The 15,682-nt window shown below is 39.4% G+C and overlaps 1 protein-coding gene across 23 annotated transcripts in view; it reads left to right on the top strand.

Annotated features, from left to right (window-relative positions):
- Positions 1–15,682, top strand: part of cacna1c (calcium channel, voltage-dependent, L type, alpha 1C subunit) — a 185,268-nt gene that overhangs the window by 103,270 nt on the left and 66,316 nt on the right. For all 23 annotated transcript variants that reach the window (XM_081712723.1, XM_081712724.1, XM_081712714.1 and 20 more), the window contains one exon: positions 6,657–6,796. In XM_081712723.1, the coding sequence (XP_081568849.1) occupies positions 6,657–6,796 (140 nt within the window). The remainder of the gene's footprint in view (positions 1–6,656; positions 6,797–15,682) is intronic.

The following is a 15,682-nucleotide window of genomic DNA, read 5'->3' as shown; positions in this document are numbered from 1 at the left end:
CGATGAGGTGGTAAAAAGGTGGTGTTTTGTTTGCTGAAAACCTCAGTGAGATCCTGGTATTCAAGGGGAATGGAACAGGCATGGGAATCAGCAGGACTTTCTATGATAGTAGAACACAGGGTAACTGTGGGAAGCGTCAGACAGTTCTTTTGGCATGGAGATGACCACTGAATGATCTCTTTCTGTGACCACAATATACTAGGGTTATGTTGTTCTAACCATGGGAGGCCTAGTATAATGGGGAAGGCTTCTATGACCAAAAAGGAGATGATCTCTGTGTGAAGTGCACTGGTGGAGAGTTTGATGGGTGTGGTGCGGAGAGCTATGAAAACAACCCCTAATGGGGTTCCCATCTAGTGGCCAGGCAAAGGGTTTTTGGTAGAGCCTCCACCGGAATGTCTAAGTCCTGAACTAGACTGGTATGAATGAAATTGCCCTCTGCTCCTGAATCTATTAAGGCTGTAAACAAAGAAGATGGGGAGTATGAACCAACACAAACAAGTAAAGTGAAGGATTTGGCAACCATTTAACCTTTTAACGGGAAGGAATACTACCTGGGATGGTGGTTTGGTCTCCATGCCTCTTCTATGGGCTGTGGAAGCGACCCGGTTAGGTCTGAGATTGCATTCCCTCAGAACATGTCCTGCAGCACCACAGTAAAAGCACAGACCCTCCTGGAAGCAGCGTCTTCTTTCTTCTACAGTCAAACGAGTGGAATCACACTGCATGGGCTTGGCTAGCTTTTCTTGCCTGGGCTCTGCCCCGCTAATTCCTGGAGGGGGTGATTGATACGAATATTACTGGTGAATATTACAAGTGAATATTACTGGTTCTGCGCAGTTTCTGTTCTTGAATAAAACAATTCAACCATATGGCTAGTGCGATGAGTTGATCAAGTTCCAAGATGAAGATCACGGCAAGCCAGTTCGTGAAGTACTTCCGTGTTTATACTTACGAAATGCGACAAGCAGAGCTGCTTCGTTCCACTGCCAGTGGCTATAGTGCGAAACTCTCAAGTGTAGTCGGATACCGCATGATTGCCCTGGCAGAGTTTGGTGAACCTTTCTCCGCATTCTCTCCCCTCATGCAGATGATCATAAACGGCTTTAAACTGGGCGAGGAAGTTACATGACAATTCCCAGATAACTGTGGCCCAATCCAGCGTTTTCTCTGTTAGCCGTGTGGTAAGGAAAGATATCTTGGCTTGGTCAGAACAAAAATAAAAAAATAAATATATAAAAAATAAATGAAGGCTGCACTGTAACAAAGTCCCTACATTTGTCTGGAGAGCCGTCATATTTATTGGGTTTACTCACATGAACAACAGGATGAGCGGTAGCGGTAGCAGCAGTAGGAGATGAGTTGTGCTGGGGAAATGTAGTCATGGCTTGTAGTTGAGCAGTAAGGTCTCTTAGAGACTATCCGAGTTCAGCCATTTGGGCCTGTTGGTCTGTTTGTTGTTTGGCAAGTGCATCCAGAGACCATGTGACTCCTCCAAAGACATGCTGGTGTTGACTGATAAGCTGTCCTTGGTTGTTAACAGCCTCCATCAGAGCCTCCGAATCTGCCGTCTACATAAAGGCAAAGTATTCTGTAATGTTGTAAGCAAAGTCAGACGCTTGCGGATAAAAGGCAGGAGTTATATTGTAATCCAAATCCATAGGGGTTAAACTAGCCAGGGTCAGAACCAGAGAGATGCAGCCACGGGTAAACGCAATCATTGAGATAAACAGTCCCAGTCCAAAAAAACATAGAGAAAAAACACAGGCAGATAATCCAACAAGGGGCAGGCAAAAATCGGAATAGAGAGTAATGGGAAAACTAGGTCAAAAACACAGGAGATCAAAAACAGGAAAAGAACACCCAGTATGCTCAGGTAAACTGGAGGCAATACTTCGCAGCAACAAACAGTCTTAGAATGGCTTGTATACATGGGAAACAGGTGAGGTCATTATGCAGGTGATGAGGATCTGGTGAACTGTCGATGATTGGATGAGTCGCTCTCCTGGAGACGAACAGCATGATGGGTATTGTAGTTTGTTTGGGTGTCAGGCAGCGTGACAATTGTTCAGTTGTTTTAAACCTCTGGCATCTTAACGCTTACCTTTGTTACATTTTAGGTTAGTCACAAGACATCACTTTAAATGTTAAAACAAACTGGAAAAACAGGTGTTTCTAAACTAAACATTTTTACTGCTAGTGTGAGTGTGTATATATGTATAAAGCACTTTTCTTGCACAGCTGATGAAGCATCCAAAATGTCCTGTTTCCAGGAAACCTTGCGTCCTGCACTACTATTTTGTATCTATATAAGTGCTAAATCTAAGATTATATATATATATATATATATATATATATATATATATATATATATATATATATAAGTGCACAGCTGATGAGGAACCTCTCTCCAAAATATCCATTTTCTCTGGAAACTATGTTCTTCAACCTTTTGCCCTTGGAAGTGCCTTCAATCGTCTTGGCGTAGATTCAACAAGATGCTGGAAACAGTCTTCAGAGATTTTGGTCCATATTGACATGACAGCATCACGCAGTTCCTGCAGATTTGTTCGGGTGTACATCCATCATGCAAATCTCCCATTCCACCACATCCCAAGTATGCTCTATTGGATTGAGATCTGGCAACTGTGGAAGCCATCTGAGTACAGTGAACAAATTGTCATGTTCAAAAAATTAGTTTGAGTTGATTTGAGCTTTGTGACATGGTGCATTATCCTGCTTATTCATAAAGGGATGAACATGTTAAGCAACAATACTCAGGTAGGCTGTGCCATTAAATGATCCTCATAATAATGATCCTGATAATAAGTGGCCCAAAGTGTGGCCCAAAGAAAATATTCTCCACACCATTACACCACCACCACCAGCCTGAATCGCTAATACAAGGCAGGATGGATCCATGCTTTCTTGTGGTCTACCCCAAATTCTGACCCTACCACTTGAATGTTGCAGAAGAAATCAAGACTCATCAGACCAGGCAATGTTTTTCTAATCTTCTATTGTCCAATTTTGGTGAGTCTGTGCAAATTGTAGACTCAGTTGCATGTTCTTAGCTGACAGGAGTGGCACCAAGTGTAGTCTTCTACGGTTTAAGTTTTGTGCATTCAAGATGATGCTCCTCTGTATACCTCGGTTGTAACAAGTGGTTATTTGAGTTACTGTTACCTTGCTCTCTGTTCGATCCAGTCTGGTCATTCTGCTCTGACCCCTGGCATCAATAAAGCATTTTCACCTGACTAACTGGATGTTTTCTCTTTTTTAGACCATTTTCTGTAAACCCTAGAGATGCTAGTGCATGAAAATGCCAGTAGATCAGCATTTTATGAAATACTCATTTAGCACCAACAGACTAGCCCAACTAGAATCAACCATGCCACATTCAAAGTCACTTAAATATGCTTGGTTTGAACTTCAGCAGGTCTTGTTGATGCCCAAGTGCATGTGTTTTTGAGTTGCTGCCATGTCATTGTCTGATTAGATAACAGCCAATGAGCAGATGGTCTGATGGTCTGAAGGTGTTCCACAAAATAATTACCAAGCCTTCTCTTGTAAAGCTGATTACATCTCTTGCAAGAAATACAGTGGACAATTCCTGCATGAGGAGAAATAAGTGATAACTATTGATCCTTTAATGCTGGTTATTTTTGTAGTGGTGTTAATAAATTTTTATGTAGCACATCTAGAGCAGTTGCAAACTACAGTACCACAGTAGTACACTCTCAGATTTTTAAGCCCCATGGAATACATGTTATGATTTAAACATCTACTTTTTCTAACAAATTCGTTTCATCTCGTTTCATCTCTAAAACCTTGTGTATTTAATTGAAATTTTGACTGCTTCATTGAAATTTGTTGTCTGTTTTACTACACAAACAAAAAAGGATCATTTTTTTTCTTTTTTCTTCCATCTTTGTCCATCTTTTCGTGGAACTGGGATTGTATCAACAGTGGTCTCCCCAGCCACTTGTTTAGATGACAAATTCTCATGGCTTTATCCCAGCAGTGGGTGTGTTGATTGCCTGTGGAGCTCTAATAATAGCAGCACATCTGTCTCAGGAGGAAACCTCACACACACACACACACACACACACACACACACCAAACATAACAGAACGGAGTTCAGTCCTAAACAGAGACCATAACTGGACTTGCCTTGTGCAAGAAATCTAAGCCCACATTGAAAACATTTAAATGAAATCATTAGTACAATATTGAAGTCAAGGGCATTTCCAGGGGTTGATAAGCATAATCTTAGCCAAAAAAAAACAACCGACCAACCAACCAAACCATAAAAAAAGGAAGCCAATCAGGAACAGTTGCAGTTTATCAGTGTAGTAATGACAGCAATGACAAGCAAGTTGTGGTGCTATGCTGTTATTACTAACCAGTAGCATAATGTCATGGCTAACACCTTTCTGACAGACCATCTGCCTGGTTCTTCATGCTTTCATGGTGAACATTTGATAAAAATGGATTTAACCTCTATATTCAAGATGAGCGGTAATTCCTAGCATAAAATATGTCTTTTAGACTGTATATAGAAATATATTTAAATGAAAAAACATTTTACAGTAGTCCACTGTTAGTGTAATTATAATATTAATTACAGTGAAATACATAGCAGTGAAACGCAGTGAATAACAACATATTTCATTATGTAAGTACAGTATATCAAGTATCTGTGCATTGCAACACATTATCATTTAGTACATTATTATAGTACATTATTAATTAATGGTAATAGTTACACTGTAGTTATGGTGTTACCACTGTTATTAAATGCATTTTATTATTTAAAAAAATCGAAATTCTAAAAAATCCAAAGCAATACTGATTTGGGCCACCCAGAATTACTAGCTACTTGCTTGACTGTCATTTTTGCTTATGTAAATCCAGAAACAGACTCTGTTCACTATTCTTTTCTGCCTCAAAACTCATCTCAGAGCTTTTGACCTCACAGAGACCTAATCAAGAGGCATTGGTTGTCAGGGTGATAGAGAAAACTGATCCTATGGAGAACTGTGAGCAGTGTGTGTGTGTGTGTGTGTGTGTGTGTGTGTGTGTGTGTGTGTGTGTGTGTGTGTGTGTGTGTGTGTGTGTGTGTGTGTGTGTGTGTGTGTGTGTGTGTGTGTGTGTGTGTGTGTTTGTGTGTTGTAACCTTGGTATATCAGTATGTGTTGTTATGATTCCAGGTGAGTACCACAAAATTAATTTTATGTAAAGTTGTGTTTTCTCTCTCTTCAGGATTTCTCCCACTGTAGTTTATGGCATAACAAGCTGTGTAATTGCACTTAGAGCACTAGTTTTTATGAGCTGAATAGGTGGTTTGCTTACGTGAATGGCTGTGAATGCACCCTAAGTCTCTGTTGGTGGGAGGGAGTGAAAAAGAGAGAGATAGATGTCCGGTGGTCTTTGGCTTAGAATTTATGTAATGGTTGCTGGCTCTTATCAGTAATGCAGAATAAGGAAACTAAATTACATAAAGTGCTGTAACAGACCTTTATTAACATCCTGTCATGCTGAGCTATGATCCACTACCCTTACATAAATCTGATCCATGTGTAATGAGAAAAATGCAAAATCAGATGGCAATTGGTGTTTGAGAGTAACTTTTCTCAAGTAAAAATATTTACAGTAATAGTGATGAAGATCCTCTCAAACTGGCTGGAGATAATGTCTGATGAGTGAAATTATATGTGAAATTCAAGGCACATAGTGTGTTCTAATCCCTATTTTTGAGTCTAAATGGAGGTTTCACAGAAATGGGCTCACATAACACTTGGATTCACAGCATTTCAAAGTCAATGAGTACTTAGTGTATCTTAAATATCCAGTGTATATTATCTCTGAAGCTTCCTTTGTGCAGTACTATTCTAAGCAATAAAAACTAACATGCCTACGAGATTTCGACTGTAACAGTTTTGTTTCATAGCTAGCCATCTGAAATGCCCGCATAGAACTTTCACTGAAATGTGGCTTGTTTTAGAACGTGTAGCTCACCTGGTAGATTAAGGCTAGCACCTACAAGGCCATGGGCTTAATTCCTAGGAAGTGCAAATCAAAAAGAAGTCAAACTAAAAAAGAATTCATATGCAATGCTGTCTGGATATGAGTGTCTATAAGCAGTTAAACAATGTTTGATAACTTTAGGTATTGGTATTAAGAATGTATTAAAGACAGATCAAAAGTGGTGATTGGTGTAGATCAAAGAGGTGATTGGTGATGTCCCAGCCACTGCATCTACTAACTCATGGGCTGTGTAATGCTGATATGGTACATTTGTTCTGAGGTGCATTTCTGTTTGTGTTCACTGATTAAGTGGACTATATATGTGTGTAGTTTCACTGATGAAGTGGAGGCTCATATGGAGTTTTTTATGCCCCAACAGACCTCAGGTTCCAAAAACACCATGAGACAGAGAGTGTGAGAGAGGGGAAAGAGAAAATGAAGTGTGTCTGAGTGCATGCATTCTTTGAGTCCATTAAAATGTTATGCAGGTAAAGGCTTAAATAGACAGAAATATAGTATGTTTTAAATTTTGAGTTAATATAGAGATCCCCTAAAATGATTACATTTATGCAGATCAGAGATTTTTTCTGATGGTCCCTCTCTATATTTACTCTCTCTCTCTGCAGGAGCGAGTAGAGTATCTGTTCCTCATCATCTTTACAGTGGAGGCTTTTCTGAAGGTGATTGCCTATGGTCTACTGTGTCACCCCAATGCCTATCTGAGGAATGGCTGGAATCTGCTGGACTTTATCATCGTGGTTGTAGGGTGAGTGAGAGTCAGATTACACATGTAAGCACTGCTAAGCCTTATGTGTTTCCTATACTTAAGGCCAGCTTTGACCTTGGAGGTGCCTTAGGGACCATTCCTACTTTGCCACACTCTGGATGCCATTAATACAAACACTTGCTTTACAACTACACATGTATTAGAACTAAAATATGTAAATGGATGGACTGCCTTTGTCTCTTCAGCAGTAAACTGAGGTTTGGTGAAGGTCAGTGGAGTGCCTGAGAAAGAATTCTTGTTGGACAGTTTACTAGGTTTGACAGTGATGGATTTTATATAAGAGACATACTTTATAAGAGAACTTGAAAAAATATGAAACAGCCAAGCCAGGCTTCACACATTAAATGAGTACATGCATTAACACACAATTGGCATTCATTGGCTTGCTCACAAACACACGTGTGCACATTGACTGCACATATACATGCACATGCACACACATGCACACAAGTTCATCACCCAGTGAGTTTAATTATTATACAAAATTGGTGCCTGTCTAGCTACAATATACTGTTATCACCTGTAACAGGGTAACAGGGTAAAAAATTACCACAGGAGCAAATGATTAGAAACCTAATCTTTTTTTTTTTTTTTTTTTTCTGTAGGCTTGCAGAATAAGCCAATACATAGCTTGCTAGAAAGCTACTTCACATTAGGTTTGAAATAAGAATATAATTCTGTTCAGTTTAAAGTAATTAATTCATGTTAAGTTAGGCTACTTGTACTCTAATAGATAGCATTACCTTTTAAATAGTCCAATGGTCACATCTAGCTGATGCTTTTATCCAAAGCGACTTACAATTATAACTGAATACAGTTTGAGGCTCAATTTAAAGGTTTTGCCTTTTTAATGAAGGGGTGTAACTCCCTTATTTTGACCCCTTATGTAACCACCTAGTTGCCTATGCCATATGCAGGCCAGATCTATACAAAGTTTGTTTGGAAGAGGTTTTTGATCCCTCCAGTACTAGGCACTCATAACTCTTGTCCTAAGGAATTAATGATTTTGTCTATGGTCAACACATGTCCATAATCAGAGCTTATTTTCTTATTTTAGTCAAAATCAAAAGTGAACTTTATTCTCAATCACACTATAGGGAGAGCTTGGCAGAACAAGATTGCATTACCTGAGCTCCAATGTGCAATCCCATATCATAAAACAAACATAAGTCATAAAACTAGGGTCTAGAAAAGTGCACCTGCATGATTTAGCAGTACAATTAGCATAATTTATCTTATACTTTAATAAAAAGTATGTAGGAAACAGTAGAATAAAGAAAAACATAAATATATTGTGCTCTATCTAGAAGGATTTATACACAATGTTAGTATTTATACATGGTTGTACATTTGTACATTTTTAGTTTGAGTATACAAGACTGTTAGCATGTCCCAATTAAAGGCCCAAATAAGTAACAAAAATCAGATTTTTTTCTATGTAGTGTAAACCCATAAATCCATACTACATTTACCTTAATATATATTCCTTTCACTGAATTAATTTCATGTTTTATTATTTTTTTTACATTTTGTGTTTTTTATTATTATTAATGAATGCTTATACAGCTGTCACACTCATTTTGCCAATACATTGGCTACAGAGATTTGTGGCATAACAAGCTTTCTGATTGAAAACTTATAGTGAACTGTTTATTCATGTCCTAAACACAGGAATGCACAAAGTATCTGTTCAGATAGTTTGTGCATTCGGGAGTTTGATTTGATCACAAAAAAAGTTACTTTTTTCAATTCATTCAACAATTTCAGCATAAAATCTTTTTCAATAGAAAGTCCAGAACAGAGCTACACATGTGTGCACACTATATGAGCTCCTCTTGAAGAAAGTACACAATTGGCTGTTTAAATGTCCCCAGCTGTAACCTGAGAAACAGGAAATGTTGCTACACTTACAAATTATCTGAACAGTATCATCACAGAACATGCTTTATGTAGAAAACCATATACAGACATTATAACCCATCAACCAGTATAGTTTTTTTTTTCCAAAGGTCCCATCAGGACCTGAATAACAAAAATACTGCTGCATGTAAATTTAGGAAATGTGTAATGAGCATAATTTTATGAATGAGCATAACTTTATGAATTCAGAGAAGGGGTATTCTTTGTTTGTTCGGTTTTAAATAAGAATTTTAAAATATAACGTGGGAGATTAGGCAGGATGCAGAGGCAAGCCATAACGAAATAAATGTTTATTAAACAAGATAAACAAAACAAAAGTAAAACAAAAGGAATAACTAAACATGAACAACACAAAACAATACAAGAGACAAACATGTTTAAGAACGATAGCGAGAATATACTAAGGCAGAAGAAGCAAAGCATGCATGGGTTAAACACCGACAAAACTAAACAGGATGTTAAATATACACGTTTACTGAGATAAAGAGAAACAAAGGGAACAACATGGGAACAGTGACAGGAACAGGCACATGTACAACAGAACCAAATATAGACGTAGGAAGAAGTCCGGTAAAGACTGGAGAAACACCAGCCAGTCCTCCGGTCACCAATTGAGGCGAGGTCCAGGAAGTCTAGGAGGAGTTGCCTGCCGCTGGTTTGGGTGGTGCCGATGCCTCTGACCTTTTGGTAGACAAACTGGGGAACACAACAGATGCCATGTGGGTTGGGTGCTGGTGGTGCTTCTTTCTCTTCCAGTGTAGACTGATGAGCTGGCACATGTGCTCTGGGGAAGCCCCAGTAACATTGAGAGAACAATACTGAGGTGGGTTCGATTAATTTAGAGCAATGTTATCACTTCTGTGCCAGGTTTCAGTCTGAAAGTTAAACTATTTGCTGTATTGTGAAGATTCTTTTAGCCAACTATCTAATATTAATAATCGCAGCATTTAACATGTGATACCTCAGTTTGTTTGCTTGACTTTAGTATAATCAACATAGATCTAGCGTTGCTGTAGATCTACTCCTGTAGATCTTACGACCATGCCACCAGCTATTACATATTAGCAAATGCATTGGATCTTGGGTGAGTTTTCACCTTGACACATGGTAGGATGTCATGGTGGCTCCAATCATAATAGTGTTTTTATAGCACATGACTGCCTTCCAGTGCTGAATGAGCATACCCATGTGCCTCAGGGAGTGAGGCTGGTGCTGCCCATTCTTGCTCAATGATCCTGACTGGCAACATTTTTTGTATTTGTGCCTCATTGAATCTTTTTTTAATCTGGAGAGGTATGATAAGGGGGAAATTTGAGTAGCTTTGTGCCCACTGTGTTAATGACATGCTCTGTCAGTGAGGTATGACCTAGGTGTCCATGAAACATTTCTCTAAAAGACACAATAGTTTGACTTTAACATCTGGCTCCAAGCAGACACCATCCACTTTGTCACTGAGAAGTAATGGTGGAATGTCGATGCACATTAACATTTCACCTTCAAGGTTATCCACTGCAAAGTCATCATCCTCAATTTCATCAAAGATTGGAGGCCCATCAGCCAATAAAATTGTTTTGAAAGAAACATTAGGTGTGTAACATGAACTCCATCTGTAAGATTAATGGAGTGGTGACAAAAAGGTGGAAGACACATTGTCCATAAAGTCAATTGTCAACCATTTAGTACCAATAGGACTACAAAATATGCAGTCTCCAAGTAGAATTAGTAGGGCAACAAAGTGCTGAGTATTTCTGAGTCTTTCGACAGTTTACCAGCCCATCTATTTATTTTACTTTCTTGTTATCACCCCACATAGAATCTTCATAATCATGACTGTGAGACTCCTCCCTTATTGTCATTTGAGTGTCACCAGTGCCTGAACCAATAGTGGTGCGTGGACTAGGAGGGGGTTGAAGGGGATGGCATGGACCAAGCACCTACTGTAGTTCATAGTTGCACATTAGTAGATCAGTGACAGAGGAGATATGCATGCCACAATGTGCAACTCTGTATTCATCTGATGAAGGACTCTGGCAATGTGGCTCAGTCCCAGTAAACACTGTAGAAGAGTGGAAGCTGAGTTTTGATACTGATTATCATTAGCAGCCATATCTTGCTGATAACTGGCTCCTTGGGGAGACCAAGCAGAACAGTGTGGGATGGAGGCGTTTATTGGAGGTTTGGGCACTGAGCCAACAACACATTCCCAACGACTGAAAAGTAACTTTTGGAAGTGATTTGTCCACACAATCCTGTAATAAAGCTACTTCTGTTCAACTGGGGCTGTAACCATATGGATTTTTTCTTATCCCAGTGGTTTGGCTGTTTAGTATCAAAGCTCACCCCCTAGAAATTACATTTATGGTCATTTTAAAACCTAAACAAAAGGTCAAGAATGTGTATACATCAATGAAGCCATAATCTGATTTGGCTTTTTCAAAATGCAACTTCAAAAGGGAATATGTGTACTGTGTCACTGTCAGTAAGTAAGCTAGCCTATAAGTTGGCAACAATAAAGTACTGTGTAAAAAGAGAACATAGACATTAAGTTACTGTTGGTAAGTAGGCTAGCCTATGAGTCTGTACAATAAGTGCTCGTTTACAACTACTCACAGGGCCAATGAAGTGAATCAGCATATCCTGCTGGTTTATTTTTCAGTATTCATATTTCTTGCCAGGAAACCCAACATGTTCACAATGTCTTAGTTAACGGAGGATCTCAACAGAATGACAGTATTGCCAAACGCGCTGAATACATACTTTGAGGAAGTTCTTTTAGTGCATGGATGGCTAATTCTAAGATGAGATCTTAGATTAGATATATTTCATTTACTATTCCTATAAATTTGACATATTGCCCCTTATCATCTGGCCTAAAGCCAAAATGTGCCCCAATTCCCAACATAACATTTGGCTTAGGAACTATATTTGTTGCCATTGTTGAATTGCATAATGTCAACCGACTAGCATCAACTGTATGGGCACTGCCACATAAAACAGGTGTGTTTGCTAAAAGCACTTGCAATTAAAATCTAACTCCAACTGTTTATGCTTTTGCGTGTGTATTTTGTGTATTCAACTGACCATTATCTGTAGATATCACAAGTACTCAAGCCCAGAAACAAGCAATAATCATCAGACACCTGTATGTTAAATGGACTGTCCATTCTTTTACATTCATCAGCCTATGTTGATTATGGTAATGAGCTCAGCCCTGCAGTAGGTATCATATAACTACAATATTGCATTAATCTGGAATTTGCCACAGCCCTATTTGTACTTGTGTGTCGAGTCCTTCACTGTAGTGGTTATTTATGTGTATGTTCAGACTCAAATTCTAGAGGAAAATTAACTAATTCAGAAGACGATGATGCCATTTTGTATGCAAAATCAATTAGGAAAAGAAATGACAGGCGTTATGCATAAATGCACAGGTAGGATACAAATTTGAAAATTCAGAGATGAAAAAACATCATAATGACAATAGCAATAATATCCAAATGCTGCAATACACTTTAAGCTATAATGAATCTATGTCCAAGTTCATTTCATTTCATACCCCCAAAATCCTTTGGACACAAGATGAGATGGCACAGAACACATTTAAAAATCCACTGCTGAGAAGAGCAGAGAGCTGCGGAGAGATCAGTCCACTTTTTCTTTTTTTTCTTACCCACTGTGAAAGTTCACAAAAAGTTCAGAGGCACGCTTGTGTGTAGGGTAGAGAAAGACAGTACATACTCACTCAACGTGAACAATTATCCATTAGTTTTGTATTTGTTCAGCTGAAAGAACGTTTCACACAATGCAGTTCAAGTTCACAACACAGCAAAAAAAATGTTCATAGAAAAAAAGAAAAAGAAGTGGCCCTACACCATTTTGCACTGTGAGATGACACAAATTGAGCAAAACTCTGGGCTCCAGTTTGTAAGGACAGATGAGCCTAGTTCCAAATAAAAAAAAACAACATTCAAGTAGTTTGCAATGACAGCTGAGTCCAGGTCCAGAATAATGTCTGGGAGTCCGTTTTAACCCTTTATAGTCAGTTTTCAACTTCAAATTCACTCCAACCCAGACAGCAAAAGGCTTTTGAGAGGCAAAATAAATAGGCAAACAAAGCTCATGGTGTAGATGCTGAATAAATGATCCAGGCATCCGTTCACAGTTAGTTTATTAGCTACATTAACCATGTAAAGCCAGATTTCGCTGTTACTAATGTTCTCTTCATGCATGAATTAGAAGTAGTCGAAGGCACCATGGTAGCATTACTCACAAACAGAAAACAAGAGTAGGATCCAGTGGTCTTCACTGTGTTACAGCACAAAACTCCCTCTCTTTTTCTGCATAGAGTTACACACATACACACACACACACACACACACACACACACACACACACACACACACACACACACACACACACACACACACACGAGCTCCTCTTAAAGAAACAGTGCACCTTTTTTTGCTGTTACAATACAACACACTCCAATGCATAATAGCCTCCAGTGCCCACAAGCCCCCCCGCCCCCCCCCCCCCCATGATGTAACACATGGTAGCTGAATGTCCAGGGTAAGTTGGTAGTAGTTTCCCATGTGGACATACCTACTGCATATGGATCTGCTGTGCCAGCCAATACCCACTTCTCAACCACCTTGCCAGTGGCAGAACACTCTCAGGTCAGTAGTGATTCTGACATGGAAAAACTCAACACTGATCTGCTTGATATATAATATATAATATAACTGCCTCCCACCTATACCATAAAATATCCAGTCAGCAGTAGTCCTGTGGTCAGAAACTGTCCATTGTTGAACAGGGTAGAGGGACACACATGGGTTTTATGTATTTTCCAAAATACACCTAATGGGATGCAGAGATGTACCTGATAAAATGGCCAGTGACTGCAGGTGCAGGTAAGTGTAATAAATTGAATGTAGTTAAACTGTATCCCGATGTTTTTGGAAACCTGGTCCTGTGACCACATGTTTGACATTGCTGGATTACAGGGCTTGAGTTGCTGCTGCATTCTGGGCAAATTCCACTGAGAGCAGTTTAGTCATAGTTGTATACATTCAGTCTTAACACTAAGTAGGCTCTCGATGCTGTATCAGCTGGGTAGCAATGTGCGGGCCACACAGCCTGATGCTGTTTATGTTGCCACAGACTTGATTTAATCTTTTTAAAATTGTAAAGTCAGGCACAGATTTATTTCCATCACATCTTGTATCTGACTTGCACTATGGACAATATGATCATATCTCATCTTATTATTTGCAGCAAATAGAATGCTACAAGAAATAAAGCAACATCTCCCAAAAAAGTCAGAATTTAGCTCTCAGGCACTGAAATAGCATTCCTGTTTTAGAGAATTGACTGGAATGTGTTCAGGAAAGTTGCCACCTATAGCAAAAATATCAACATGAAAGAATACTGTTCTTCAGTGGATTCCTCCACCAGTAACTCATTTCACATGTGGCACTACATCCAGATCATCACAAACAACACTGCCTGGCCAAAAAAAAAAAGGTCACCACCTAGATTTAAATAAGCAGATAGGTAAGAGCCTCCCATTGGATAATTACTGCATGGCTGATTACATTTCAGCTGGCAACAAGTTATTTAACCCTAACTGATGCAGTGAGTAGCTTCTCATTTGTTAAACAACCACGTCGAAAGACACATCCTGTTGTCGTGGAAAAGATGTTAATCTGTTTCAGAAGGGTCAAATTATTGGCATGCATCAAGCAGAGAAAACATCTAAGGAGATTGCTGAAACTACTAAAATCGGGTTAAGAACTGTCCAACGCATTATTAAAAAGTGGAAGGACAATGGGGAAACATCATCTTCGAGGAAGGAATGTGCTCAGAAAAAAATCTTGAATGATTGTGATTGGCGATCAAGTAACCGTATGGTGAAATCAAATCGTAGAAAAACAACAGTAGAACTCAGGGATATGTTTAATAGTGAAAGTAAGAGCATTTCCACACACACAATGCAAAGGGAACTCAAGGGATTGGGACTAAATGGCTGTGTAGCCTTAGGAAAACCACTTGTCAGTGAGGCTAACCGGGAAAAACAGCTTCAATTTGCTTGGGAGCATAAAGATTGGACTCTGGAGCAATGGAAGAAGGTCATGTGGTCTGATGAGTCCAGATTTACCCTGTTCCAGAGTGATAGGCGCATCAGGGTAAGAAGAGAGGCGGCTAAAGTGATGCACCCATCATGCCTAGTGCCTACTGTACAAGCTTGTGGGGGCAGAGCTATGATCTGGGGTTGCTGCAGTCGGTCAGGTCTAGGTTCAGCAACATTATGTCCCCAAAGAATGAGGTCAGCTGACTACCTGAATATACTGAACAACCAGGTTATTCCATCAATGGATTTTTTCTTCCCTGATGGCATGGGCATATTCCAAGATGACAATGCCAGGATTCATCGGGCTCAAATTGTGAAAGAGTGGTTCAAGGAGCATGAGACATATTTTTCACACATGGATTGGCCACCACAGAGTCCAGACCTGAACCCCATTGAGAATCTTTGGGATGTGCTGGAGAAGATTTTGCGCAGTGGTCCAAATCTCCCATCATCAATACAAGATCTTGGGGAAAGATTAATGCAACTCGGGAAAAAAATAAATGTTGTGACATTGCAGAAGCTTGTGGCAATGATGCCACAGCGAATGCATGCTGTAATCAAAGCTAAAGGTGGTCTAACAAAATATTACAGTGTGTGACCTTTTTTTTTGGCCAGGCAGTGTATAAGGACAAGACCAGTTCCATCTGCACTGTAAGTGCTGACTCCTACCACAAATGCTGAAAAACATCTTTGTGAGATTTAATGCTGGCAACACTGAGGCAAGAAAAACAGATTTGCTTGATATTAGGTGTGGCCTTTCTGCCCATTATGATAGGGAAATCACACCAAAGAGTCAATACCCACAATGGCAC

This window comes from Electrophorus electricus, chromosome 4 (assembly GCF_041902795.1).
Source record: "Electrophorus electricus isolate QZ-2024a chromosome 4, ASM4190279v1, whole genome shotgun sequence".
NCBI classification, from domain to species: Eukaryota; Metazoa; Chordata; class Actinopteri; order Gymnotiformes; family Gymnotidae; genus Electrophorus; species Electrophorus electricus.
The sequence above is the reverse complement of the archived record's forward strand: the minus strand, read 5'-3'. Positions and strand labels throughout refer to the sequence as shown.